At 42.3% G+C, this 26,578-nt stretch overlaps 1 protein-coding gene across 1 annotated transcript in view; it reads left to right on the top strand.

The window, feature by feature from the left end:
• The first annotated feature begins 10,287 nt into the window (after positions 1–10,287).
• Positions 10,288–26,578, top strand: part of PGBD5 (piggyBac transposable element derived 5) — a 114,074-nt gene continuing 97,783 nt past the window's right edge. The window contains exon 1 of the mRNA XM_060242789.1: positions 10,288–10,972. Within this exon, the coding sequence (XP_060098772.1) occupies positions 10,309–10,972 (664 nt within the window). The 5' untranslated portion in view covers positions 10,288–10,308. The remainder of the gene's footprint in view (positions 10,973–26,578) is intronic.

Consider the following 26,578-nt stretch of genomic DNA (forward strand, 5'->3'; position numbering starts at 1 on the left):
TATAGATTACAGCCCGTTCCCATACACTATAAGAATAGTCCAGCCTTTCTCACTTGTCCTTCCTCATAGAGTGCAACAAAAAGTACATCCATATATATATATATATATCCATATATACATACATACATATACACACACACACATATACTCACACATGCATAAATATATACCTACATACCTCCACACATATACACACATATATACACCTACACACACACACACACTTATATGCACATAAATACACATACTTACACATCTTCACCCACACAGACTCACATACACATGCACTTATATATACATACATATACACATCTACACATATATATACACACATATATGCACAACTTACATCTACACCATAGGGTTCCTAAACTATGTCAGATAAACACAAGTCTATGAACTTAAGCATTATCGACATTAATAGTGAAAAAGAAGAGCCAAAACCTATGAAATATTAATAAATAAACTGAATAATGATAATATAGATATTCATAATAAATAGATTTCTACTACCCTTTCTTAATTCTGTAGTATTTATCATAGCTGTTAAAATCATTTTTGGTAAGAGATATTGATCAGAAAGATGACTTTATTTTTAATTTAACCTATATAGGAATTTAATTCAAGAATAAATAGTCAGTTCAGTTTGCTTTATTACGGTCCATGACCAAATACACAGCACAATGCAGGCCAACAACAACCACATAAAAATTGTAAAAATCAAGATGGACCTAAATAAGTAAAACGTAAGATATTTAAAAAATAAATGTGAAAATAAAATATAGGACATTAGTGTGAATAATGAGATATGACAAATAATACAGTAGTGGTCAAACATCCTCTAGCTTAACAAATATAGTACATATAATAAAAAATTTAAAATTTAAAAATTATACAGCTCCAGAAGAAATATTAACTAGAACACACTGGTTAAAATTACAATCTGTTACCTCGACGTTAACTTGTAAGAACCATAAAATGCAATTTGATTGCATGGGAACAAAATTTGGCAACTTTATGCATGGTCTCTGTATTTATATCAGTTTCAGTAGCATTTGTGATGGTATACAGAGTACTCAGGCATTTAAGAAAAGATAAAATACAAGCTTGGAAATATTCAAAAAACAGTCGGTTCAGGACCCCTTCTTTACATAATCCTCACGAATTCTCCTAGCTGCCGCCATAAATTTGGCACAATTAATTGTGAATTGGGGGTTAAAATCTGATAACAGCATATTTCTGATTTTGAAATCAGAAAACCTGAGACATCCCTCCAACAAAGAATAAATGTACCTGGCTCGTATGCCAGGGTATAGACCACACCCAAACAAAACATGATCAATCGTTTCAACTTTATCTGCATCGCAAGGACAAACCCACTCAGCCATAGGCACCTTTCTAAAGCGGCCCTCAACGACTGCTGAAGGAAAGATATTACAATGGGCCATAGAAAAAGCCCTTCTGTGGGATGATATTGTTAGAGTTGAGAGATAGGGGGCTGGAGCTAACACATATCTCCTTTGAGGGGGAGCTAGATAATCCGGAACCTTGGCAATATCATTCTGTCTCTCAATGTCTTGTAGTCTCTGTTTGACTATGGCTGAGATTGACTATATCTGGAGAGATTCAGGTGAAAAGCCAAGCGCAGACAATTTCTGATGGATGACTCTAACCCAAGAGGAACAATAACTATCCTTTAAAATCAATGATGTGATATTCATGGGGCAATGGCTGAGATTAAGCCAAGTGGTGATCATTTAATTCATACTAAGTACTGAAAACAAAGCAGAAGTCGTGAAAAAGGGGAAGGGCATTGTAGACCAAGAAGAGAAAGAAATATACTAAAGAAAGAAATGAGGAGAGAGAAGAAAGACGAAACAGGAGAAAGCCACCCAAGAAATAGCATAAAGTTAGAGGAAACCCTTCAAATCACAAAATATCAATTAATTATAAAAGGTACTCCATGGAAGAAAATATATTTAAATAGAGGAAGAGCAAGCCTAGAAAGGAAACTCTGTCATGTTTCACCTCGCAAACTATCCCGAGAATTCAATCAAACAGCATTATACAGAATTATATGAACATACAGAATTATATGAACAGTAATAACACCAACGTATATATATAACAGAAAAAAAGAAACAAAAAACCCCCGCTGTGTTATTTCCCATTTCGATGGTCCTTCAGTGAAGCAATTATTTATGAGAGTCTAGTTCTGAATGTATTTTAGTTCTCTTCACAATGTTCAGACTGATGAAGCTGCTGCTCTTCCTCTGTGTTTAGAGTTATGTTCAGACTTTTTAGGAGATCGTGCCCCGACGGTATATCCAATGCTTCCAGTAGTTTTCCCCCTTGGTAAATATGCATATCTGATGCTGCACTCCAATGGAATCGAATTTTTTCTTTGAACAGTTTGGAAGCAACGACGTTCAGCTGCTTTCTTTTTTGTATGGCTTCCAGAGCTAGGTCTAGGAGTATTTGAATCTTTTTACCCTCATGCATAAGGTTGCCTTTTTTTCTCGTTTCTTTATCTCGTTACTTTATTACTAGATCTGGGGTAGAGAAATTGTATTAATACATCTCTGGGCCGATTTTGATTAGCTCTCGCCAGTGAACCCAGTCAATATGCTTTTATTATGGCCAGTGCAATGTCTTCCTCCAATTCCAATGCTTTCCCCAGCCAGGTTGATATAAGGATAGGTCTCCTTTAGAATCAATTGACTCATCCAGCCCCGTCACCTTAAGATTATAAGACCTCCATTTATTCTCAAGTGTTAAAAGTCTCTCCATAATATTTTGTTCTGACCCTTGTAATTTTTGTATCTGCGTCACAGCCTTTGTTTCGATCTCAGACGCCATTTTGGAGGTCTCCTCCAGCATTTCTGTTATCTGTTTAATCTCAGTTCTCATAGGGGCCAGCACCTCTTCCATGGATTCTTTTATATAAACTCGCAGATCTTGTTTGAATTCCAATAAATCTTGACGGGTGACCAGAGCTTCATCAGAGCTCTCCTTGGGGTGTTGCCTTATTAGAGGATCCTGAGACACTCTTTGCCTTTTTTTTCCATTCCTGAGTGAAAATACGAGTCTATGCCACTCTGGGTTGAGGAAGTACTTCTAGTTGCATTTCCCCCCGTCTTTTCTGGTATTTTGCTAATGATTTAGCCAGCAATGAGGGCTTAGTAATGGGTAGAGTTAGGGAGCTTCATTAGAACGCGTCCGCCATTCCCCGACGACGCTCCGCCCCCCCCAAGCCTCCCCTTTTCTGAGGTCATGTACCACATGTCCCCGCATCATGACCCACCTGACCCAGAGTCATAGGTCATCTGACCTTCTCCCCCTGAGGGCACAAGGAAGTTCTTAAAAGGTCTGACCCAATGATCCGAAGGTGTGCATCTGACAGCCTACCTACCCTGCTGTATAGATTCACTCCCAAAACCGGATCAGTTTAGGCCCCCCAATAGTAAGACACACAGGTCATATCCTGCTCCCCCATCCCTTTTTTGTCACTATCGGAGTGTTCCAAGAAGACTGCAAGAGGTACAGTGTTGCCTTGTCTGTGTATTTACCCTTATATGTTATCCCCTGTCTATTTCATTGCTGTTTTTATTAAGACTGTGTGTTTGATTGAGTGAATTTATTTACTTGTATGCTTGACTGAATTTTCAAATAAAATCCAATTGTATTTTACCAACATCTTCCTCATTATTTAGAGGAAAATTCTGGCGGTCATCTCCTGTATACACAGATTCTGTATCCTGCTGAGCCATCTTTGCCCACCACCTAAATCCCCTAACCTCTTTTAGAGGGCAATTTGGTTTACACTATGGTTAATCAATCAGTGATCCACTCTAATTTCAAATCCCAGGTAGAGCCAAACTGGTTTGTTGACCATTTGCATTCTGATGTCACAAGCAACTGAGGTTTGATGAAACCATGAGTGTATAAACCATCATTTTTGTGATGTCTAAATGGAGCCATTGCTGTGTGATCTCCTACTGACTCAGCAGCAGATCTGAACACAGAGGGAAACTCTACAAGTTGTTTGTAATATGGCAACTTTATAGGAGAAAACACAGAACTGTAGCTCTTGGCCAACTCATAAAAGATCCAGGATCTAAAGCTTCAGTTCTATTCTTATAAGCTTCACTGACCTCTGTGGGATGTACTTCTTGGTAACTGTGTAGAGGTCTAGAATACATGGCTTCAAGCATAAGTACACACACTTGGAAGAAAATCCCATTAAAATCAGTGCAACTGACTTCCAAACAAACTTGATGAGGACAATACTGCATAGCCTCAGATCTGGCAATCTGTTTATTGAAGAACAATTTGTGTTCATCTGTTTGGGATCACCAAAGGATGAATGGAGCTTGGTGTTCTTCAACAAATGTGAATCTGATCATGTGTATCTTTGAAGTATGTTTAAATGCTGCAATTGTATAGAAGGTTTATTTACATGGCAGAATGCATGGACACATAAAAAATAACCAAAGTACAAAACTAAAATATGAGCCCAAATTATGTGTCTAACAACAAGATTTAAATAAACTGAACTTAATTTTTTTTTTCTCCTCCCTGAATTATCTGGGGCTCCAATGTACTCTACAATCAAGCATTTAAAGCCATGAAAATTAATTATACATGCACATAAGATCATTTACCCTAGAAATGCATTACTCAGTCTTGGTTTTAATTTTAGCTCGGCAAAGATAGCAATCACTGGAATTACCTGTGGTTTATAAGCACCAAAAATTTAAACTTCTGTACTAAATACATAGAAATTTTCTGCTTCAAACAAGACAAAAATATATTTCTTACTGTTAAACACAATATAAGCAGTAATCCAGATAATATAACTGATCCCTCCATCCAACAGCAGAAGAATACCTGGCTGCATTGTTCATATATCTTGTGTACTAGTCTGCAGTATAACAGACATACTTACAGATCCTGAATAGCTAAGAAATGAGTAGAATTATGTATATACAAGGCAAGATTATTCAGATAGAAAAAGTATGTGGATTCTTTGGGCATAATTTAAGTTTTGGAAAGCTACAACTAGCCTCCCTCCCTGATTGTTTGAAGACACTAACTATGGTTGAACTACACATTAATGTATCTCACAATTTTATTTTTTTCCACAAGAGGTTCTAAACAGGGCTTTTTTGTAGGAAAAGCCCAGCAGGAACTCATTTGCATATTAGGCCACCCCCCAGATGTCATCATTGTTTCGCACAGGACTTTTTCAAAGCCCACCAGAAACTTATTTGCATATTAGGCCATGCCCCCTTATGCAAAGCCAGCTGAAACTGTGTTCCTGTGCATTCCTACTCAAAAAAAGCCCTGGTTCTAAATTTGATCGTAGTAGAGATGCTGGGGAGGGTAATGTTCAACCCTTTCCCTTTATGTTATTTCCCTGGTCTATATTGAGCATGTATTTTTTAAATCTAGTAAAGCTAACAGCAACTTTGTTGAAGCAATTTAGATCAGAAGAAAATGCTCTCATGAATCAGCACAGCTTGTGGCAATCAGATCTGGAAATGACCATATCTGCTTCCAAGGAAAAATAAAAGTACTGGAAAAGCCAAGCATAGATCTCTTGTGCAATGTCTCCTCTTTCCTCAGCAGTTTGAGAGCTACCCCTGAGATACAGAGGTGAACAAAGGTGTCAACACTAAGGAGCAGAAAGAAGCCTAGCCAAAAGGGAAAATCATGCCACAGTGGTGGGAACTCTTGCAGTCTGTTTATTGCTTTCTGCTCTAGAAAGAAACTGAACCAATTGTGTAGCACTAAAGGCATTCCTGCTTTCAGGCATATTATTGGGTTGGGGACAAAGAGTGCACCTGCCATTGATACTGAAGTCATTAATGTTATGAATGGCCAGGGGAAAGGTATTTCCATCAATGAAACATTTCCCTTGAAGAAATGATTTGACCTTTTTCCAGTTAAATGCATTGTGCAGTTCACCTACTAGAAAAACATGAAGTGCTGCTTTGAGAGGCCATTGTCAGATTGGCGGTAGGTGGGGAGACCTCTTGGTCACTGCCACATAGGGAAGTCCCATCTGTGTTTACAGGAACTCTATCAGGAGTGGTGTAGTGTACCCCTCATGTAGCCCTTGCAGTATACTTGCCCTCCTTCTGCCCTGCCTCCGCATCATAAGAAACATTTTGTTGGTATGTTATATAATGGTACCCAATGCAGTCATTAGAGAGAATTGAGAAGTGTAGTTAAAGGAGTCCTGAATCATTTCACCATAAATAGCCCATAAATTATTGCATACCTTGCTATCTTAACCAGGGACTTGTGAGCAAAGTATTTTGCTTTCTCTCTGGATGTTATACAAAGACACTTAATATTACTGTTGCTTTTTTAAAAAAAAAACACATACAATGGGAGAGCTTTCAAATGTTTATGACTCAACTATATTTAAAACACACACACATTTATTCCTTTAATACTCAAAGGCAGTTTCTTTGTCAGATTCTATTTGATCTCCTCTACTCTTTCTCTGCTATAATTGTTTTAAGAGCCAGGCTTTTTGAGGGGTGGGGAGGGCTATATATACATCACAGCAATGATCCCCATTTTTATGTGTCAAGTGACCATACAGTGATGCTGGAAGGGATGATGTGCTTCCCACAGTCCACACCCAACAGTCACAACAACTGGTCAAAGTTTCCAGACACACCTTTACTGTGTGTGTGTCTCCACATCACAGGTTCCAACATTTCCTGCAAATGTAAGTGTCTAAGAAAACCTCCATGCAAGAACAAGAGGACCAAACAGGCTGGCCAGACATATGATCCCAGCAAGGGAGGAAATGCTCCTCCTACTCTTAGAAGACCCAACATAATAGGACATTTTAGGCAGCATATGCTGGATGGGAGATAGATCCCCAACCTAGGATGCTTCAGATCCTTTTGTAAACAAGGGAAGGGTGAAAACCACAAACAAGCTGAAGTGAACAGAGGTACACCACTTCAGGAGGGTGATGATAGCACTCAAATGAATAATCTGTGAAGGCAAATTAAACAGGGGTAGAAAGTTCTACACTGGCTGACTATCTGTTTCCAGGCAAATTCAAAGTGTTGGTTCTTACCTATAAGGCCCTAAGAAGCTTGGGGCTGGGGCTCCAGATGCACTGCCTCCTCCCATATTGGTCAGCCTACCACTTTAGATCCTGTTCCAAAGCCCTGCTGTCTATCTCCATCTTCAGAGGTAAGGTGGGTGTGACCAGAGGAAGGATGTTTTCAGTACTGGTATCTCAACTTTGAAATGCCCTCCCCATGAGCCTTGCCTGGTACTTGAGCCCCTTTAAGCTCCCCACAGCTACTGTGCAGCTTCAGAATTGGGTCCAAGGAACAGTAATGCTTCAAAACAGAACTATGGTTCTCAACATTTTTAATATGATATGTTTATGGCTAGCAAATCACAGGTAAACCACTGGGTGTTTATTTGAGAAACTGAAAGTTGTGGCCAACATGTCCAGGAAATGCATGGAGTTCCAGCTAATCTAAGTGAAAGAAAAGAAAAGGGGAAATGGTATTTATGTTTGGGATAGTTGAAATCTGTATTTCAGATTGCCCTGGATACAAATCTTCTAGGTATTGTTCTGAGTAATCAAACACAGCACAACATGAAAGCTTATATGCAGTGGCCCACTAGATTAAAACAGATCTGGGTTTTGCTCAGTTTCAGTATTCACACCACTTCTCCTTGGAGTAACAACTTCAGCAATGTTTCTCAACAATAACTTGTTTGAGGGTTACAAGTAAACTGCCTTTCTGCTTACAGTTATGCAAACTAATTTGAAACACATTTCCAAACTCATTATAAATAGATCAATGATGTTTGAATTAAATTTATGTTCTAGTTATTGAACCAGTCCTGTAAGAGCAGTCCTGGATAAGCAGCTTTCTGGATGTGTTGGGTGTCATAATGCGCTTCCTCATACATATAGCAATGCTCTGCCAAGCCCACTGGCACTGGCTGGATGCATCTTTTGATTTGGCCGAGGATGTGCATTCACATCCAGGGCCACACCACTGTTATGTAGGATTAGCTGTCTGTAACTATATCTGAGTCATTGTCTGTGTGTTTGTGTCTGGGGAGAAGCTGGAAGCAGACACCAGATTTTAAGAGGGCCAAAAGTTGTATGACGTAGCCCTTGTTTCTCATGATGTTCATGTTCATTTCATTTGTCTCTTTTCCTCTCTGGTCAAACAAGGGCAGCAGCATTACAAAATAAATAATACAATTTAGCTCCATCCAGACCTTATTGCACATACTCCCAGTGGCAACAATGAGAATTGCTGAAAATAGATTAGGACTAGAAATTCTGCTTAGTTCAATGAAAATGGTTTCAGATAACTTTTTATATTCACTAAACAGAGGTTTTTACCGCCACTGTTACAAGTAAATAAGAGTATTGTTGATTTTTGACATACAGCTCTGATGTGAGAACCATGAAAGAACATTTTCCTGGAACACATTCAAACAAGATCCTTTTTGGAACTTGTTAAACCTCCAAATGTTGATATGCATAACTTACTTTATTGACATGGTCATGTGCCCAAAAGCATAGGCAGAATTTTGAGTACAAAATAACCAAAGTGGTTCCTGAGAGCCAGGGACTGGGTGGTCTGAAGTACATTGTACAAGGATTTCAGGTTTTCACGGCTGGTAACATCATTAGGGTTTGTAGAATCTTTCGGGATCAAGTGCCGTGTTCTACTGGAGAAAGTTTTCCTTCCAGACGTTTCGTTCTCAGCTGCGGAGAACATCCTCAGTGGCGTTGCAACCGGAGCAGGCGCTCAGACCTTCTTGGCTGCTGTGCATTGAGCGGAGCCAGGGCTGCTGGAGAGCTGCTATTTCTAGGCTGGAGGGGGTGTGATGAAAGGGCAATTGGTTTGTGGATGTGCCCATTGTTTGGTGGGGCTTCCTGAAGGGTAGTGATAAGGAAACTGGCTGTTGAATGTGACCATTGTTCTGTGTTAATTGCTGGGAGACAGCATTGGACAGCACAGAAATCTCAAATGCTTCGCTTATGCACTTGTGGCAAGTGGCAGCATTGTATGCATATGACACATATCCTTACTTTTGCTGAGGCCAGGACCGGATCTACATGTTTTTTGAGGGGGGGCAAAATCAAAAATGGCGCCCCCTTATGGGCCATTCTATTTTATGGTCCCATAGAATACAATGGGCTCCATACCCAATTTGCCCCCCCCCCGTTGGCGCTCGGGGCAAGCACCCCCCTCTGCCCCCCCCCCAGATCCGGCCCTGGCTGAGGCCACCTGTTTGGCAGTAATGTCTGGTACAAACTATTTTCTTAAAAGGGGTTGACTTTTGAATCTTTTGGTAAGCAGACTCACTTTCTCACAGCCTGGACAACTTCTAGTGTTGGGGATGTAGAGCAACCTTTCCCCTCTTTGCAGTCTTTCTCAGGAGCAGAAAAGTGTGCTCTTAGGGTGCATTGTTGTTGTTGTTCAGTCGCACAATCGAGTCCGACTCTTTGCAACCCCATGGACAAAGTCACTTTTTTGACTTCCTACTTTGGCATTCCAGTCCCCTATGATGTACATTAGTGCCACTGCAATTCACTCTGACATGAAAGTGACTTGAAGACCTTAATCACAGCTGAGCGAGTTGCGCGCGGTTGCAGATGCTATTATCGATGAAGAGGATATGACAGGATGCTTATTATTGCCAGCTGACTGACATACACCACAGTCTGCTGCGGAAAGGCAAGCAGGTTGTCTGTTTCTTTTTCTGCTTCTGCTCCGAGTCCTGCTGGGTCCTCCTGCTTGTCTTGTTTGATATGCCAACCCTGTGCCAAAGCGTCGGTGACTCAGGATGATTTCAGCCCCTTTCCACTGTAAATCACATGGCTAATGTGAGCAAGTTCGTCAATTCATGACTCGTCGAGATCTCTAATGGGGAGGTGGGCGTCAGCACCAGAGCCGCTGGACAGCTCCATGCGACAGAGTGAAGGGGATGGGAACGAGCGCGCCGCGATCCTGGCCCCAGTTAAAGGTGCTCCTTTCTTTCCAGGTCTGCCCCAAGCGGCGCCCCATGGGGACTCAGACGAGCGCCTCGCAACCTTCGTTTGGGGGGCAGCCTGGGTTTTGCGCAGCCTCTGGCATTTCTCAAAAATCAACTCTGTGGTTTTAAACGGCGGAGACCCTCCCCCCTCGGGGGTGGGGAATGGGTGGGCTCTGGGCGTCTGGAGCGCCCATAAAACCCCACCTCTCGTTTTAGGACTGCAGCTATAATTGGCTAGATGAGGAGGCACCGGGAGAGATGCTGAGCTGGCTGCTTCCACCCATGGCTCTGCACACACACAGGGGCGGGTTGTGCCGGGGAGAGCGGGAGGCTGGGCTCCGAGGCGGCGGAGGCGGTGGAGGAGGAGAAAGCGGTGGCGCTTCCCCAGCCTGCCTGCCTCCCTCGCTCGCCGAGCCGCTCCTGCTGCTGGGCTGCTGCTTGCGCTCGGAGGATCCGGCCGAGCGGGGGCTTTTGCTGGCGCCGGCGCCCGAGATGATGGCGGAGGGCGGCGGCGGCGGCGGCGGGCCAAGGCAGAAGGCGCTGTCGCTGCTGGAGGCGGCCCGCTGCCGCTACGAGAGCCTGCAGATCTCGGACGATGTCTTCGGGGAGTCGGGCCAGGACAGCAGCGGGAACCCCTTCTACAGCACCACGGCTGACTCTGCCTCCGAGGAGGACGACGACGAACGCCAAGCCCCGGAGGGCGGACGCGGCCAGCGGGGCAGGACTGGCGGGCGGCGGGGCTCCAAAGCCGCCGCGGAGCAGCGGCTGCTGCAAGTGCCGGGCGACTCGGAGGCGAGTTGCCGGAGTCTCGGGGAGCAGCAGCAGCAGGAGAATGAGGGGGAAGACGAGGGAGAGGAAGACCAGAGGGGCTGGAGCCAGCGCCTGCAAGACACCCCGACCCCGGCCTTCAAGGATACCAGCGGTAAATGGGCTGCTGGGGGTGGCTGATGGGCGAGCCTTCGAGAGAGGCACATACCGCGGTGTATTGATTGGTGTGGGGAGGTGAGCAGGGAGAAGATTGAACCCTCTTTAATTCCGGCCCTTCCCTTTAGAGGTTCTTCGCAGTGGGCTTTGAGCGGGCACGTGGGGGGGGGGGGAGCAGTGGTTGATTTGGAGAAACGGAAGCCTTTTCGCCGCTCCCTTTGGCACCGAAGGCTGGGGAGCACTTGGTTAGAAACTCTTGGTTAGAAAACAGCTCGGAGGTTACGGGGAAGATGTTGCTCTGTCTGGCCTGGACATTACCGCTTTCTGGGCGAAGGGCTCTCCGGTTTTAAAAACTGTGATCCCCTTTATTCCAAAAGCATGTTCAGCGCCTGACGGTTGGCTGGTCGTGCGTTGCAATCGGAAGTACTGTGTTGCCCTGTGGTCCTTTGAAATCTACGGAAACGCTGAGAGGATCACCTGGAAGCAGCAGGGACTCGGTTGTCCGCAGCTCTCTTCCTTCAAGCATCCCAACTCGGATCCAGCCAGAGCAGAGTCCTCTGCTGTACAAGTGCGGGGAAGGAAGCTGATGGAGCAGAAGCCAGAGTGCAGCCTGCAGTCACCGCTGCTCCTGACACTGGAGGAGAGGAACTGCCAAAAGAGACTTTCCCTCTCATTAATCAGCCATAGATGATGGCAAAATATTCCACCCTGGGGGGGGGGGGCGGGGGGCGGGAAGGAACTATTTCGGGATTCGGTATCAAAAGATCCCCTCCCAAAATCCAACTTGTGTTTGTTTCAAAATGCAGGGTCCTTGCCTTACCGTGTTGCCTGTTCTGTAGGGTTTGACAAAGCTACAGAGCATTCTAAAACAGGGCAGCTTGGGTGTGTGATGTACTGTAATAACCCTTAAAATAAAAGAGTTGGTCTTTTAAATAAAGGACTATTGAAAGCGATGTCCAGGGACTGACTCTTCCCCCTGGGGAACTGCTGTCTGCAGGCATCTGGATATTAATCTGATGAGCCAGATCAACTCAATGCACCTTGTCAACAATTGGGCAGAGCTGACTCTCTCTCTCAGATGCTGGCTTCCCAGAGCTAGTGCGACAGCCCAGCCCTGAATGTCTGGCTGCATCCTGGCCTCATTAAAGGTCTAGCTTATAGGGTAGACTCCAATTCATCATGTCTTTCATTCATTAGGGAAAGATGCCCTTGGGGGAGGGAAAAAAGCAGCAGGTGCTAGATGGAGCCATTCAATCACTGCCTGCTTGGGGGAATGGCTGTATAAAGAGATTCCTGGGTAGAGGCTGAAGTTTGCTTTGATGTAACTTTAATGGTGTGGATGCCCACACCATTTGGGACTGGAAGGCTTAGTCATCGACAGCAGGGCTTGCCTAGGGTTGGAAACTGGAGAGTGAGTTGCCTTTGCCTGTGCTTGGTGGTGTCCCCAGCATGCAAAGAAGAGCAGGGGATCTCTTGATTGCAAGCACTTGTTGCTGTCCTTCTTTGATCATTTCAGGGTGAGTTGACAAAAATGAATGCTCAGCACTCAGCAGCAGCTGCCGCATCAAACAATGACTTGCATGGGGGAAACTGTGGCCACATGTCGCACAGAGGCAACAGAGCTGTGGCTTTGCTTCCCTGCAGACTCAAGCTCTTTCCAGAGAGATAGTTCCCTTGTTCTGCTGAGCAATGAGTTTTGAGTGATATGTATGCATGTGTTAGTCAGCACGAAGGATACTTGTGAATGATCGGGCACATGATGCATGATGCAGTGTTCTCCGGCATGCTGCAGCTTTGCATGAACCACAGGTCCTGCTTGTTTTTATCTAGTCCACATCTAACAGCTGTAGAATCAAAGACTGGAAAGATGGCTGATAGCTTAGAACTCCAGTGATAGTGCTAACAGGTGTGAATTTTGGTTATAGAAAATATCAGATTTTATACATGTGTCAGAATGGGGATCTCATTTGATCCAGCTGTAGCAGTATGACATGTTCTTAATGCAGTGCCCAACAGCTGTGTTGGATGCATTTAATACAAGGGATGAAGGTGATTAGCTACAGCGGTCAATAAATGTGAGGCCAGTGGTAGCCAGTTTTTATTATTATGTATGTATTTACACACTTGTGGAACAATTCTTGACTGAAAATCTCTAGATGTTCTCTCCAAATAAAAACAGATGGTTCTGTACAGTAAAGGATTAAAGACTATGTATTTACACAATCTTTTTTGTTTCCAATCATAAGCCAATATGGTCCTTAAAAACCAATATGGCACATGCTGCATCCACCCACTGCCATTTTATAGCAGTGTTGCCATCCCTTATATAATTGTTGCTATTAAGAAGGTTGTTAGCTAGCCTCAGGAGACCCAGGGCACTAAACCATGAAGAGGAAGACAACACTAGTGGTTCACTTGAGTGGGTGCTTCACCCAGTGCAGGGTCATAGAAAAAAGTCAAAGGACACAGAAGAAGGCGTGTTAAAGAGTATAGAAAAAACTAAAAAAAGATTCTTGCCTCTCATGTCCCACTCACATTGTTGGAAGGGTGGTGGTAGAGGTCTGTGCAAGCATATATCCTTCATGTGTTTCATGCTGCGTGAGAATGTTGGCAGCAAAACGCAGCATGCAAATGCTAAATCTCAGCTTTCAGAAATAGAAATTATGCTGGAGGGAAGCAAGGACCTGCTACTTGCTTCCCTGTGAAAGTGCTCCACAAGATGCATCTTCTTGTAGCTCCATTTACTTCCTCCTAAGGATCCCTTTAATCAGTGAATTGTATGGGCAGGGAGGAAGTTAACCTCAAAGGATGCATGTTCTGAAGTGTGCCTACTTAGTAGCTTCCCTTGTTTGATGTAAACAAGAGGAGTTCCTATACTAACACTGTAAAATCTCAAAGCATGGAAAATTCCAGAATATGTGCCTACTGTAGCTGGTTTAGGGAGGGGCCATGGATCAGTGGTAAAAGTATGTGCTTTGCATGCAGAAGGTTCCTGGTTCAGTTCCAGTCATTGCCTACGAAAAGGACCTAGTAGTAGGTGATGTGAAAGCTCTCCACCTAAGACCCTGAAGAGTTGCTGCCAGTAGACTAGATAGTACTGAGTCGGTACAAGATTGTTTCCTATGCATCCTTTGATATAACCCATAGTATAATTTCTGGAGATTTTAATTTTATTTTAGCTGAATATTATGAATTGCACACTGACCCTCAGCATATTTGATCAAAAAAGTGCACTCAAAATCCCAGCCTGCCATTTAACATAAATTCTCAGAATTATTCAACATAATTCTACAGAAACATCAAAGGGACATAAGAAGTTAAATCATCAAAACCATTTCAGCATCACTGTGGATAAAAAATACCAGGTTCAAAAGGTAATATAGAAATTGGGGCCTACTCTTCCCCCATTTTGAGGCAGAGGAATTAGGGAAGGACCTTTGCAGCCACTCAGTAAATATATGTTCACATTATGAAAGAGGCAAAATCTAAATCTGGTAAATGTCTGTTTTAGAACAGTCAGTGATGGGATGGAGTCATTTTCCTCCTTACAGAAAAATCAGGAGGGGGGGGGGGCTGCAAGAAACCAAAGGAGAGGCCGGGAGACAGCAACAATGCTTAAATCACACCACTTCAAAATCTCTTCCATAATTCTCTGAACTCTTGAGTAGGCTGATATCCTTCACCCCTTTCTGCTCAGTTGTTTTCATCTGGTGCCTATTTAGTCCTCACTGTTTTTTTAAAAGTTTGTTTTTTCTCCTTTTGGTTAATATATAAATTCTCTGCCCCACCCCCACTGTACCTGAGAGGGTCCTTGACTTGAGTGGCCTTGTGGTGCAACTTTTGTCATTCATGCAAACAGGGCTAGCCCTGGACTCTTTGGCACCCTAGACCCTCTTTGGCCACCCTACTTGCACTCTCCCCCTTCTCTGAGGTCGCTGTGGCCCAATCTCTTCATTCTATCCTATGGGCCCACAGGATAGAATGGAGAGATTGGGCCACCACAGCGGTGCAACCCTAGAGAAGGGGTTTGTAGTGTCACACTGCAGCAGCAGCCCAATCCCTCCATTCTATCTCTGGAGTGCAAGATACCTGCTCTAAGTCTGCAGGTATTTAAATCCTGTTTCCTTGAATCTTCAGATTCAGCATGAAGGAGCACAACATTCCTAACTCTTCTGCTCTTTTATTGCTTGTATCTTCCTAAACATTTGCACTGTCTGCTTCCTAGACTTAAAAAAAAAAAAAACAATCCCCAACCCCTACCTCATTTTTAGCTTTGCATAATGATTTCTAGCTGGATAGTTCTCTAATGTATTTAATTATGTTTTACCTTTAGCCTCAGAATAGGCATTGAAGAGAAAGGAGAGAAAACCACCTATACTCTCAAGGGATTATGACCTCACAGATGCTCATTAGAGTCATTATATTTTGTGTGGAAGAGCATGACACATCTTTTGAGCCTTCTCCTTCTTTAAATACTGTATTTTCTCCAACAGTCACTTAAGATTTTTTTCCTGGCTTCTTTATTTTTCTAGTCATGTTGATGGCTGGTTTCATAGTGCATTTTGATTACATTTGACTGCAGAAAACAGATGCTGAAAAAGCCCTTAAATACTACTGATTTTTCTTAAGAAATTCTGTGCCTATACACCACACTGAATACATTAAGGAAATTCTATATATATATTATAATCAGGGCTTGATTTATTTTAGACAGTTCCCTTTTTTGTTTGTACAGAAATGAAATTAATTAAATACTAACTAACAGTAATAAGTCAATGGTTTAAGAAGGGTCTACTTTGGTTTAAAAAGGTAAATTGCACTATAAATTTATCTTGCAGTTTCTTGTTTTATAGGCCTTCTTTTTAAATGTTTATATTCATTCTATAGTTTTTCAATTAGGATTAAACAGTATTGTTATAAGAAAGTATAAGAAAGTATGGTGCATTGTTTTATGTGTGGTATTTTTAAATTTTGTAAACTCTGGCTCATTGGTACATCAGTGTGTGTGGATTTTCGATCTCTGAATGGGACCTTTTAAGCTCTTCTGTTTGGTGACAGTCCCCTTGACTGCAGAAAAGTCCACTCAAGTTCAGGGGGGCTCTCTGGAATAGCACCCCAGGAGGCACAATACATCACCTCTGGGAAGAAGAGTTTTCTTCTTTCCTCTGTATGTGACTTCCTGATTATGCATAGGAGTCCGGTGTGTCTGAAGTTTATCTGTTTGCTATCTCTCTCGGCTTGGCTTCGCGAACGAAGATTTAAGAAGGGTGCAATAGTCCACGTTTGCTGCAGGCTCGCTGGTGGCTGACAAGACCAATGTGGGACAGGCAGGTCCGGCCACAGCGGCTGCAGGGAAAAGTCTGATTTAGGGTTGGTCCTGTAGCAGTGCGATTCTTCCTCAATCTCCTTTTGTCCTCAAGACCAGCTATGCGTGCGTTCTCAAAGGAAGAGACAGCCTGGTGGATGGTGTGCCTCCATGCTTTGCGATCTGAGGCTAGGTCAGACCACTGGTGATGGTTGATGTGACAGGTGCTAAGGGATTTCTTCAAGGAGTCCTTGTACCTCTTCTTTGGTGCCCCTCTATTTCGATGGCCGGTGGAGAGTTCGCCATACAGGGCAATCTTGGGAAGGCGGTGGTTTTCCATCCTAGAAATATGCCCTGCCCAGCGCAGCTGCGTCTTCAACAGCAGTGCCTCGATGCTGGTAACCTCTGCCCGCTTGAGGACTTCAGTGTTGGTCACAAAGTCACTCCAGTGGATGTTGAGGATGGTGCGAAGGCAGCGCTGATGAAAGCGCTCAAGGAGTCGCAGGTGATGACGGTATAAAACCCACGATTCGGAGCCATAGATGAGGGTTGTCATCACAACCGCTTTGTAAACATTGATCTTTGTGCCTTTTTTCAGATGCTTGTTGCTCCACACTCTTTTGTGCAGTCGGCCAAATGCACGGTTTGCCTTTGCCAGCCTGTTGTCAATCTCCTTGTCGATCTTGGCATCTGAGGAGATGATGCACCCCAGGTAGCTGAACTGCTGGACTGTCTTCAGAACTGATTCACCCACAGTGATGCAGGGAGGGTGATAATCTTCCTGGGGTGCAGGCTGGTGGAGAACTTCTGTCTTCTTCAGACTAACTTCTAGGCCGAATAGCTTGGCAGCCTCTGCAAAGCAGGACGTCATATGCTGCAGAGCTGATACCGAGTGGGAGACGAGTGCAGCATCATCAGCAAACAGTAGCTCTCGGATGAGTTTTTCCATTGTCTTGGAGTGTGCCTTTAGTCGCCTCAGGTTGAACAGGCTGCCATCGGTGCGATAGCGGATGTAGACACCATCGTCCTCATCTAGATCTACTGCGGCTCTTTGAAGCATCATGCTAAAGAAGATCGTAAAGAGAGTTGGCGCGAGAACGCAGCCTTGCTTTACACCTGTGCCTATTGGGAAGGGCTCCGAGAGGTCGTTGCAGTGTCTGACTTGGCCTCGCTGGTCTTCGTGTAGCTGGATGATCATGCTGAGGAACCTTGGGGGACATCCTAAACGTTCCAAGATTTGCCACAGGCCTTTCCTGCTAACGGTATCGAAAGCTTTGGTAAGGTCGACAAAAGTCACATACAGACCCTTGTTCTGTTCCCTGCATTTCTCTTGGAGCTGCCTGAGAACAAATACCATGTCGGTGGTGCTCCTGTTAGCTCTGAAGCCGCACTGGCTCTCTGGGATAGCACCCCAGGAGGCACAATACATCACCTCTGGGAAGAAGAGTTTTCTTCTTTCCTCTGTATGTGACTTCCTGATTATGCATAGGAGTCCGGTGTGTCTGAAGTTTATCTGTTTGCTATCTATTGCCCTCCTTAATGGTCTTTTGTGTTCTGAAATATGCTGGGTATTTTAAAGTGAAAACATTCTCCGTTTGGATTTGCTCTAGCATTCATGCATGGATTCATATTGTGCTGTTATATGCATATCCAGTTAGACAGCATTTAGTGTCCTGATTTTTTTGGATATATATCTAGTTTAATCCAGCATGAGTTCACATTATCTCTCTTTCAGACTCTCTTATGGATAATCCAGTTGATTGTTTCAGCATCCGGAAGAACTCTGCTTGATTAAAAATCTGTAGGTAGGGTTGAAGCTGGAGGCTGAGGATCCTCTAGTTTGGAGGCCCTCCCTGTTTCAGGGTTATCAGAAAGTGGCGGGGGGGTGGTGTCGAATGTCTGCTAGGTATATCCTATGGAGACTGGACACATCTTTTGACCCTTCTTGTTTAAACACTGTATTTTCTCCAATGTAGGGTATAATGGAGAATCAATCCATGAGTATCTGGGGCTCTGTTTTCTTAGGTAGAGGCACCAAATTTTCAGAATAGCATCAGGAGCCTCTCTTCAACTAGCCCCCCGTCCCCCAGTTTCAAAAAGCCTCAAAAGAGGGTGAGCCTCAAAAGAAGCTGCCACCATCCTCAGTTATTTTCAGTGAAGAGAAGACATTTTAAAGGAGTGCATGCCCTTTAAATGTGATTATCATACTTGTCACAACCTTGGTCCTGGCTCTACATCAAGTCTCCTGTCTCCACCCCTAAAGTCCCCAGATATTTCCTGAGTCCCCAGATATTTCCAGATCTGGCAACTCTATCTGTTGGGCAACTGAGATATCCAGGGTTTATGCATTAGTGGTGGTTCTTCTGTTGCAAATCCTGAGAATGCTGAATATAGAAGAGGTTGATGGTTAAAGACTGAGTTTGCAGTAGCACTCCCCACTGGTCCCAACTAGGGGTGAATGCTTTCGTTAGTTTAATTACAGCTGTAGCTGGGTGAGTTGTGGAGGCCACATTTAATTGGTAAAAGTGTGAGACTATCTTGGTTTGTTCTCTGGTGTGTTACTGTAAAAGGGAATGAAAAAGGAGATGATTTTAATGAAAAAGGAGAATAATTTTTAACAATGAATGGTGATTGTGGCCGGATCATTGCAAGTTATTTCATTCTTCCTTTCACGTCTCAAACAAAATAGGAAGGCTGGAGCAATATGGGCAGTCCAACCCTGCTATAGCTGGTGGTCGTGCACCAGCACAGAACGGTTATAATGCAATAGGAACCCTAACCTCATCCAGCTGGAATCCCCCCCCCCCCAAAAAAGAAAAGGATGGCTTTGTTGACTCATTAAACAGCTAAATCCATTAAAACGATAACTTTAGATTCAACTCATTGCTTTAGATAGGTAAATACCAGGTTAAAGTAATACTTCTGATCAACAGAGATTATTTTTACATGGAACCAGTAAGAATTCTCAGTCTTTCCCTGCTGAAGTATATCGAGCCTGTCTTAAATGTGAATATGGTGAGACAAAAGAGGTGCCCTGTGCAGCTTCTGCATGGCTTCAGGATTTGTTTAAATTTCATGGCAACCTTTGCAGAGTACCTGTGCATGCTTACATATGTATGCTGGCACAATATCTGGAAGGGGTTAGAGATCTGCGGTGTGTGAAATAATAGGGTTGCCAACTCCCACTTGGGAAATACCAGGAGATTTAGAGGTAGAGCCTTGTGGAGGGCAGGGTTTGTAAGGGGAGGGACCTTAGTGGGGTAGAATGCCATAGATGCTACCCTCCAAAGCAGCCATTTTCTCCAAGGGAACTGATCTCTGTTGTCTGAATATCAGTTGTAATCCTGGGAGATCTCCATCTCCCAACTGGAGGTTGGCAGTGCTATAAACTAAGCATGCAGAAATGAGCCAGTCGAAAGTTCCATGGAGAAGCTCTTTCACCTTACCAGTTCCACATGAAAATCAGGTTTCTGTTTTCTTAGAGAGAACTCAGCATTAGAATGGTGAGACCATTATTTCTTAGCAGCCTTAGAAAGGGGCATTTATCTCACAAGCCTTGCCCTCTTTTCAGTTAAGATGAAAGTCAGGTGCTCATCGCCCCATCTGTGTGCAAGCCCTGAAGCCTCTTCCTCTTCAGCAGCTTGCATTGCTATCACAAGTTCTGTTCACAGCTGTGGCCTCAATTCTGCCCTGCTAGAGAATGATATCTGGGAGGGATGTGTGTGGACGTCTGGTGATTTTCTGATGTAAAAACTCCTAAATCTGGGGAATATGGCATACAAGCATGCAAAGCTGGGGATCTTTCAAATGTGGATTTTGTTTAAGGAAAGAGACTTTAGCTATGCTATTATTTTCAATAACATATTATTATTTACTGTTAAAATTACATTATTCCCGTTCAACATGGTTAGTTTTGTCTGTGGATTATTATCATAATAATATACTATTAAAATGTCTGGTGGAAAATGTAGCAGAAATAAGCGTTTATATGACACAACATTGTAAAATGAGAGAGCAATCTAGGGAATTCCCAAATTATTCCAGAAAGGGAGAGGAAGGCAGTTTTTCAGTGACAGATGAGCTGAGAGAAGGGATGGTCTGTGGAGCCCTCAAATGCTATTTGACCAAAAGTGGCCCAAGAGCCAAGATGTGTGACTTGTAATCAGTAGCTCAGATGCCCTAAAAAAATCCTTATCCAGCATTTGGGTGGTTGCTTGGTTGTGGTTTGGCAGGAAGACTTGAGCTGAGTCCACAGGATTCCACAAAGACCCTTCCAAGCTAGAGGTGAAGGATTCAAACTGCACCAAGAGAGACTGAAGTTTGCATCAAGGTTAGAGTTCAGCCTTTGTCTGCATTTCTGCTGCCAGGTGCCCGTTTCTGGGAAAGAAACCTTGCTGTAAAATACTGGCCCCTTAAGGATTAACTAATTATTCTCCTTTTGGTTTCTTTCAAGTACTCTGTAACATCTGTATTGTGGTCTGATTCCTACTTCTCTGTCTTTTGACTCATTTAGGTTCATTTAGACTTAGTTGTTAAAGATCTTTGGTGTGGTCTGCCTGCTTTTACCTATCTAGTCATTCTACCAAGAAGGAATACTAAGACCTAGCCAAGCTTGAGGTGCAGCTCAGTTTAAGGGAATAGAAGGAGGTTCATATATACGCACACTTATGGACATTCCATTTCTAGTGAGCCAGGGGTGGGGTGGAGTGGGGTGGGGGGCAAAGATAGGGATTCTAGTTGGGGACAGCTGCAAGAGGAATCTCAAAACCTCGAAAGGAAAATATTTCCTTAAAGGGAGTGGGACATGGACAAAGCCCTCTCAGTCAGTCTCCAGAGACTCAAAAGGTGGGATACGTGAATTCATGACATAAATATCCAGATTTTCTAATAGTTTTTAATACAGTGACTGTATATTCTAACTTTTGAAGTCTAATCCCAAACTTTTGTCAATGTTTTGTGTTATCATTTATTGTACATGTTATGATTTTCCTTGTCAGCTAGTAAAAAGGGATGTTAAGTTACCTTAGGATGTAGCTTCTTGAGGCTACGTTCAAAAGCTAAGTAAATTTGTAATTATTGTTCAAATAAAATTTGGGATGAACAGAAGGAATCAACTCACCTGTTATATCTTGGTGTGATCATGTCTTGGATTGATCTCTAGTTGTCTTCTGGTAAGAAAGAAAAATTTAGAAAACCTGATTGCAGATTTGTGCAAGAAAAGTGTTTATGCCTTTGATTTATCTATAGGGCTTTTCTTGAGCAGGAACACACAGGCCTGGTTGGTTTGGCATCAGGGGTGTGGTCTAATATGCAGATGAGTTCCTGCTGGGCTTTTTCTACAAAAAGGCCCTGTTTATCTATATATTAGCTTCCGCAACAGAATTTTAAAAATTCATTTTGGAGAAAATGTCTGTTCTGGAGGATGAAGTGTATGACATTATACCACACTGAGGTCCCTCCCCTCCTGAAACTCTGCTTTCCCCACACTACACCTGCAAGTCTCCAGGAATTTGCTAGCCCAAAGCTGGCAGTCCTATGCAGGACTACTTCTAATGACTCAAGAATTTCCTGTCTTCTGAGCTGTGATGTTTATAATGACAAAAAGAGAGAGAGAGGCTCTCGCCTCACTAAAGTTATTAATTTGTCTACCCTTGTCCAAGTTGGTTTTGACTTGTGCCTATAAATAATTTTTAAAAATAGCTTCTCTCTAGCTCATTTATACTGCAACTTTCTAAACAGAATAAAATAAGGAGATTTTTCTGCTTGGCACAGTTATTTCATTTCCAATTTTATTGACTGTATTTCAGCACGGTATTAGGAGATAAACTTGGAAGCATGTTCACAGCCTCAACTTTTTAGTTTAAAACAATTTATTATACTGCAATATATTGTAATAACACATTATCATATGTTATTAAAAATTAATACATATACATTGCATTTTCTCCATCCCTCCCCCCTTTTGGTTACCCCTGGCAGTGTATTTTATTTAATTTATTAAAAAGGTAAAATTTTATCTACTAAAGAATCTTACTTCATAGAAAAAACATCAAAAAGAAAGAAAAGAAAAACAACCCCCCCCCAACCCCATAGGTTATAATTATAATCCATCTTCATAGTAATCCTTAAATCATTGACAAAAAGAACAAAAAAGATATATTCCAATAATCTCGCTTTTTTACTATAATCCATATAAAGTTTCTTTAGATATTAACCATTGTCAAAAATCGCCAAATATCCTTTAACATTCCATTGTTTTTCAACATACTTTTGGAATTTTGCCCACTCATTTTTAAACTTCTCTAAATCTTGTTCTTTTAAGATTCTTGTAAGCTTGTCCATTTCACTCCAATGCATAACTTCCAAAATCCACTCCCACATTTCTGGTATTTTGTCTTGTTTCCACATCTGCGCATATAATGTCCGTGCAGCTGAGAGCATATACCAAATTATCATTCTATCTTGTTTTAAAAATGTTTTCATTTGTAATCCCAACCAAAAATATCTGGTGCCTTCTTAATATTATATCCCAAAATTTTCGAAATCTCTTGCTGAATCATTTGCCAAAATTGTTTTGTCTTTTCACAAGTCCACCACATATGGTAGAAAGATCCTTCTTGTTTTTTACATTTCCAACATCTATCCGACACCTGATCATTTTTGCTAGTTTCTTAGATGTCATATACCACCTATATAACATTTTAAAGCAATTTTCCTTAATTTTATAACATGTAGATATTTTCATAGAGTTCTTCCATAAATGTTTCCATGACTCCATCTGTATTTCTTTATTTATATTTATTGCCCATTTTATCATTTGTGTTTTAACTACTTCATCCTCCGTAGACCATTTCAGTAATAGTTTATATGTCTTTGAAATCAGCTTTTCATTCTCCCCAAACAGCATTCTCTCCAGCTCTGTTTGTTCTTGTCTTATTCCATATTTCTTCATGTCCTGTTCAAGCAAACTCTTTATTTGTTGAAACTGAAACCAATTATATTTATACTGTATTTCCTCGGCTGATTTTAATTCCACCTTTCCTCCTTGAATTTTTAAAAGCTGTTTATATGATAACTACTTCTCTTCTTTAATATCTGAATACAATTTTATGACTTCTGTTGGCAGAATCCAAAACGGTCTTCTCTCATTTCCATATCTTTTATATTTTGACCAAGTATTTAACAAATTACTTCTTATATAATGATGTGCGAAGAAGCCGTCCATCTTATTTTTTCCATAGTACATGTAAGCATGCCATCCAAAAACATTTCCATGACCTTCTAATGCTAGTAATTTTCTATTTAGTAATGTGAACAAACATGTGGATAAAGGAGACCCAATAGATGTTGTTTACCTTGACTTCCAGAAAGCTTTTGATAAAGTTCCTCATCAAAGGCTCCTTAGAAAGCTTGAGAGTCATGGAGTAAAAGGACAGGTCCCCTTGTGGATCAAAAACTGGCTAATTAATAGGAAGCAGAGAGTGAGTATACATGGGCAGTCTTCGCAGTGGAGGACAGTAAGCAGTGGGGTGCCACAGGTCTTAGTACTGGGTCCCATGCTCTTTAACTTGTTCATAAATGATTTGGAGTTGGGAGTGAGCAGTGAAGTGGCCAAGTTTGCAGATGACACTAAATTGTTCAGGGTGGTGAGAACCAGAGAGGATTGTGAGGCACTCCAAAGGGATCCGTTGAGGCTGGGTGAGTGGGCGTCAACGTGGCAGATGAGGTTTAATGTGGCCAAGTGCAAAGTAATGCACATTGGGGCCAAGAATCCCAGCTACAAATACAAGTTGATGGGGTGTGAACTGGCAGAGACTGACCAAGAGAGAGATCTTGGGGTCGTGGTAGATAACTCACTGAAAATGTCAAGACATTGTGCGATTGCAATAAAAAAGGCCAACACCATGCTGGGAATTATTAGGAAGGGAATTGAAAACAAATCAGCCAATATCATAATGCCCCTGTATAAATCGATGGTGAGGTCTCATTTGGATTACTGTCTACAATTCTGGTCACCGCACCTCAAAAAGGATATTATAGCATTGGAAAAAGTGCAGAAAAGGGCAACTAGAATGATTAAAGGGTTGGAACCCTTTCCCTATGAAGAAAGGTTAAAATGCTTGGGGCTCTTTAACTTGGAGAAACATCGACTGTGTGGTGACATGATAGAGGTTTATAAGATAATGCATGGGATGGAGAAAGTAGAGAAAGAAGTACTTTTCTCCCTTTCTCACAATACAAGAACTCGTGGGCATTCGATGAAATTGATGAGCAGTCAGGTTAAAACAGATAAAAGGAAGTACTTCTTCACCCAAAGGGTGGTTAACTTGTGGAATTCACTGCCACAGGAGGTGGTGGCCGCTACAAGCATAAGCTTCAAGAGGGAGTTAGATAAAAATATGGAGCAGAGGTCCATCAGTGGCTATTAGCCACAGTGTGTGTGTGTGTGTGTGTGTATATATATATATAATTTTTTTGGCCACTGTGTGACACAGAGTGTTGGACTGGATGGGCCATTGGCCTGATCCAACATGGATTCTCTTATGTTCTTATGTCATCCATTCCTTAATCCACACCAGGCATACTGCATCATGATACAGTTTTAAATTAGGTAGTTGAAATCCGCCTCTTTCATCTTTCCTTTCTTCCATCATGGAGCTTGCAGGAGCATACACAGGATTTCCAGATGGTCTTCCATCTCATCACTGAACAGACATGTCTGTCTGTCTGTCGCCTGTTTTAAGTGCGTGGACTCTTATCTTATTTGATTCACCACTCCTCCACTTGCAGCTGGTGAAATGGCCTTGGGTTAGCCATAGCTCTCACAGGAGTTCTTGAAATGGCAGCTGCTGTGAGAGCTCTCTCAGCCCCACCCACCTCACAGGGTGTCTGTTGTGGGGCAAGGAGATAAAAGAGATTGTAAGCTGCTTTAAGACTAATTCAGAGAGAAGGGCAGGGTATAAATCTGCTGTCTTCTTCTTCTTATCTGTCTATCTATACCCATCCATCGCACACTTTTCTCTTAATGACTCAAAGCAGCTTATAAAACTAAAAAATGAATGGCAGTCTAAAATAACAATACAACAAGAAGAGCAGCCATGGTGTGATGAAAACAGGTGGAAAGACTCATCCATTGGTGGAATGCTCTCCTTTGACAAGCAGCTGACCAGACAGCCCCAAGTGGCAGCTCCTTTCAAGCCATAGCAGCCAGGACGTGGGGCTGACTTCAACAAGGGAGCTCTGGCATGTGCATCCTATCCATACCTTGGCCTTCCACAGACTCTGAGCTTTTTGTAATTGCATCATTTCTTTAGCAAGGGGATATAAACTATATCTGTTGGTTTTCTGCTTATGATGGGCTTATTCAAGGCATGGATGTTATCTATCTTTTTTTAAAAAAAGCTAGAAAATAAACCACTAAACACAACTATGTGGAAGTATACTTTTGAAGAAATGGCTCAGTTTGCCAGGATTTGTAGCTTTATATTTTGTGAGCATCAAGAAACATTTGTGTATTTGTTTATGGCATTTATATGCTGCCTCTCTATAGACCTGCTCTAAGCAGCTGACAGATAAAAATGATATGAAAACACCACCACCACCACACACTATCATTATTATAAAAACAACATAAAAGAATCATTCAGGAACCTAAAGTTTTCCATAAAATTGTCCTTAGGCTAGAAGCAGATCACAAAACAACTAAAGATAAAACTGTTTGGCTAAAAACCTGGACTAAAAAAAATGTTTCTGGCCTGGCAATTAAAAGATAAGAGCCAGATGAACCTCAAGGGAGGGCTTTCTATACAAAAGATGCCACCACTGAAAATGCCCCATCTTTAGTTGCCTTGTGCCTCATCTCTGGCGGCAGCACAGAGAACAGGGCTTGTAATTTATGGGGACATTACAGGGCTCCACGCTCTCTGTTAACAGTCATGCCCCACAAGTCCTGCTGCAATATATATATATATATATATATATATATATATATATATATATATATATATATATATATATATATATATATATATATATATATAAAGTCACAGCTGATCAGGCAGCAAGGCAGCGAGTGAGTGAGCATCCGGCTCTCTACCTGCAAACTGGGAGCACTTGGACTCTTCATGTTGACAATGAATGCCTGAATGGCTCCGTCTAATCATCCAGACATCTGTAAGCCCAGGGACCTTTTTCTGCCAGTACCATTTCAAGTCTCTTTTCTCTTCACACACCCTTCCCCCCAACTTAGTGACAGTCTATGCCAGGGCTGTCAAGCTCATTTGTTACAAGGGATGAATC

This window comes from Heteronotia binoei, chromosome 1 (genome assembly GCF_032191835.1).
Source record: "Heteronotia binoei isolate CCM8104 ecotype False Entrance Well chromosome 1, APGP_CSIRO_Hbin_v1, whole genome shotgun sequence".
In the NCBI taxonomy this organism is placed as follows: domain Eukaryota; kingdom Metazoa; phylum Chordata; class Lepidosauria; order Squamata; family Gekkonidae; genus Heteronotia; species Heteronotia binoei.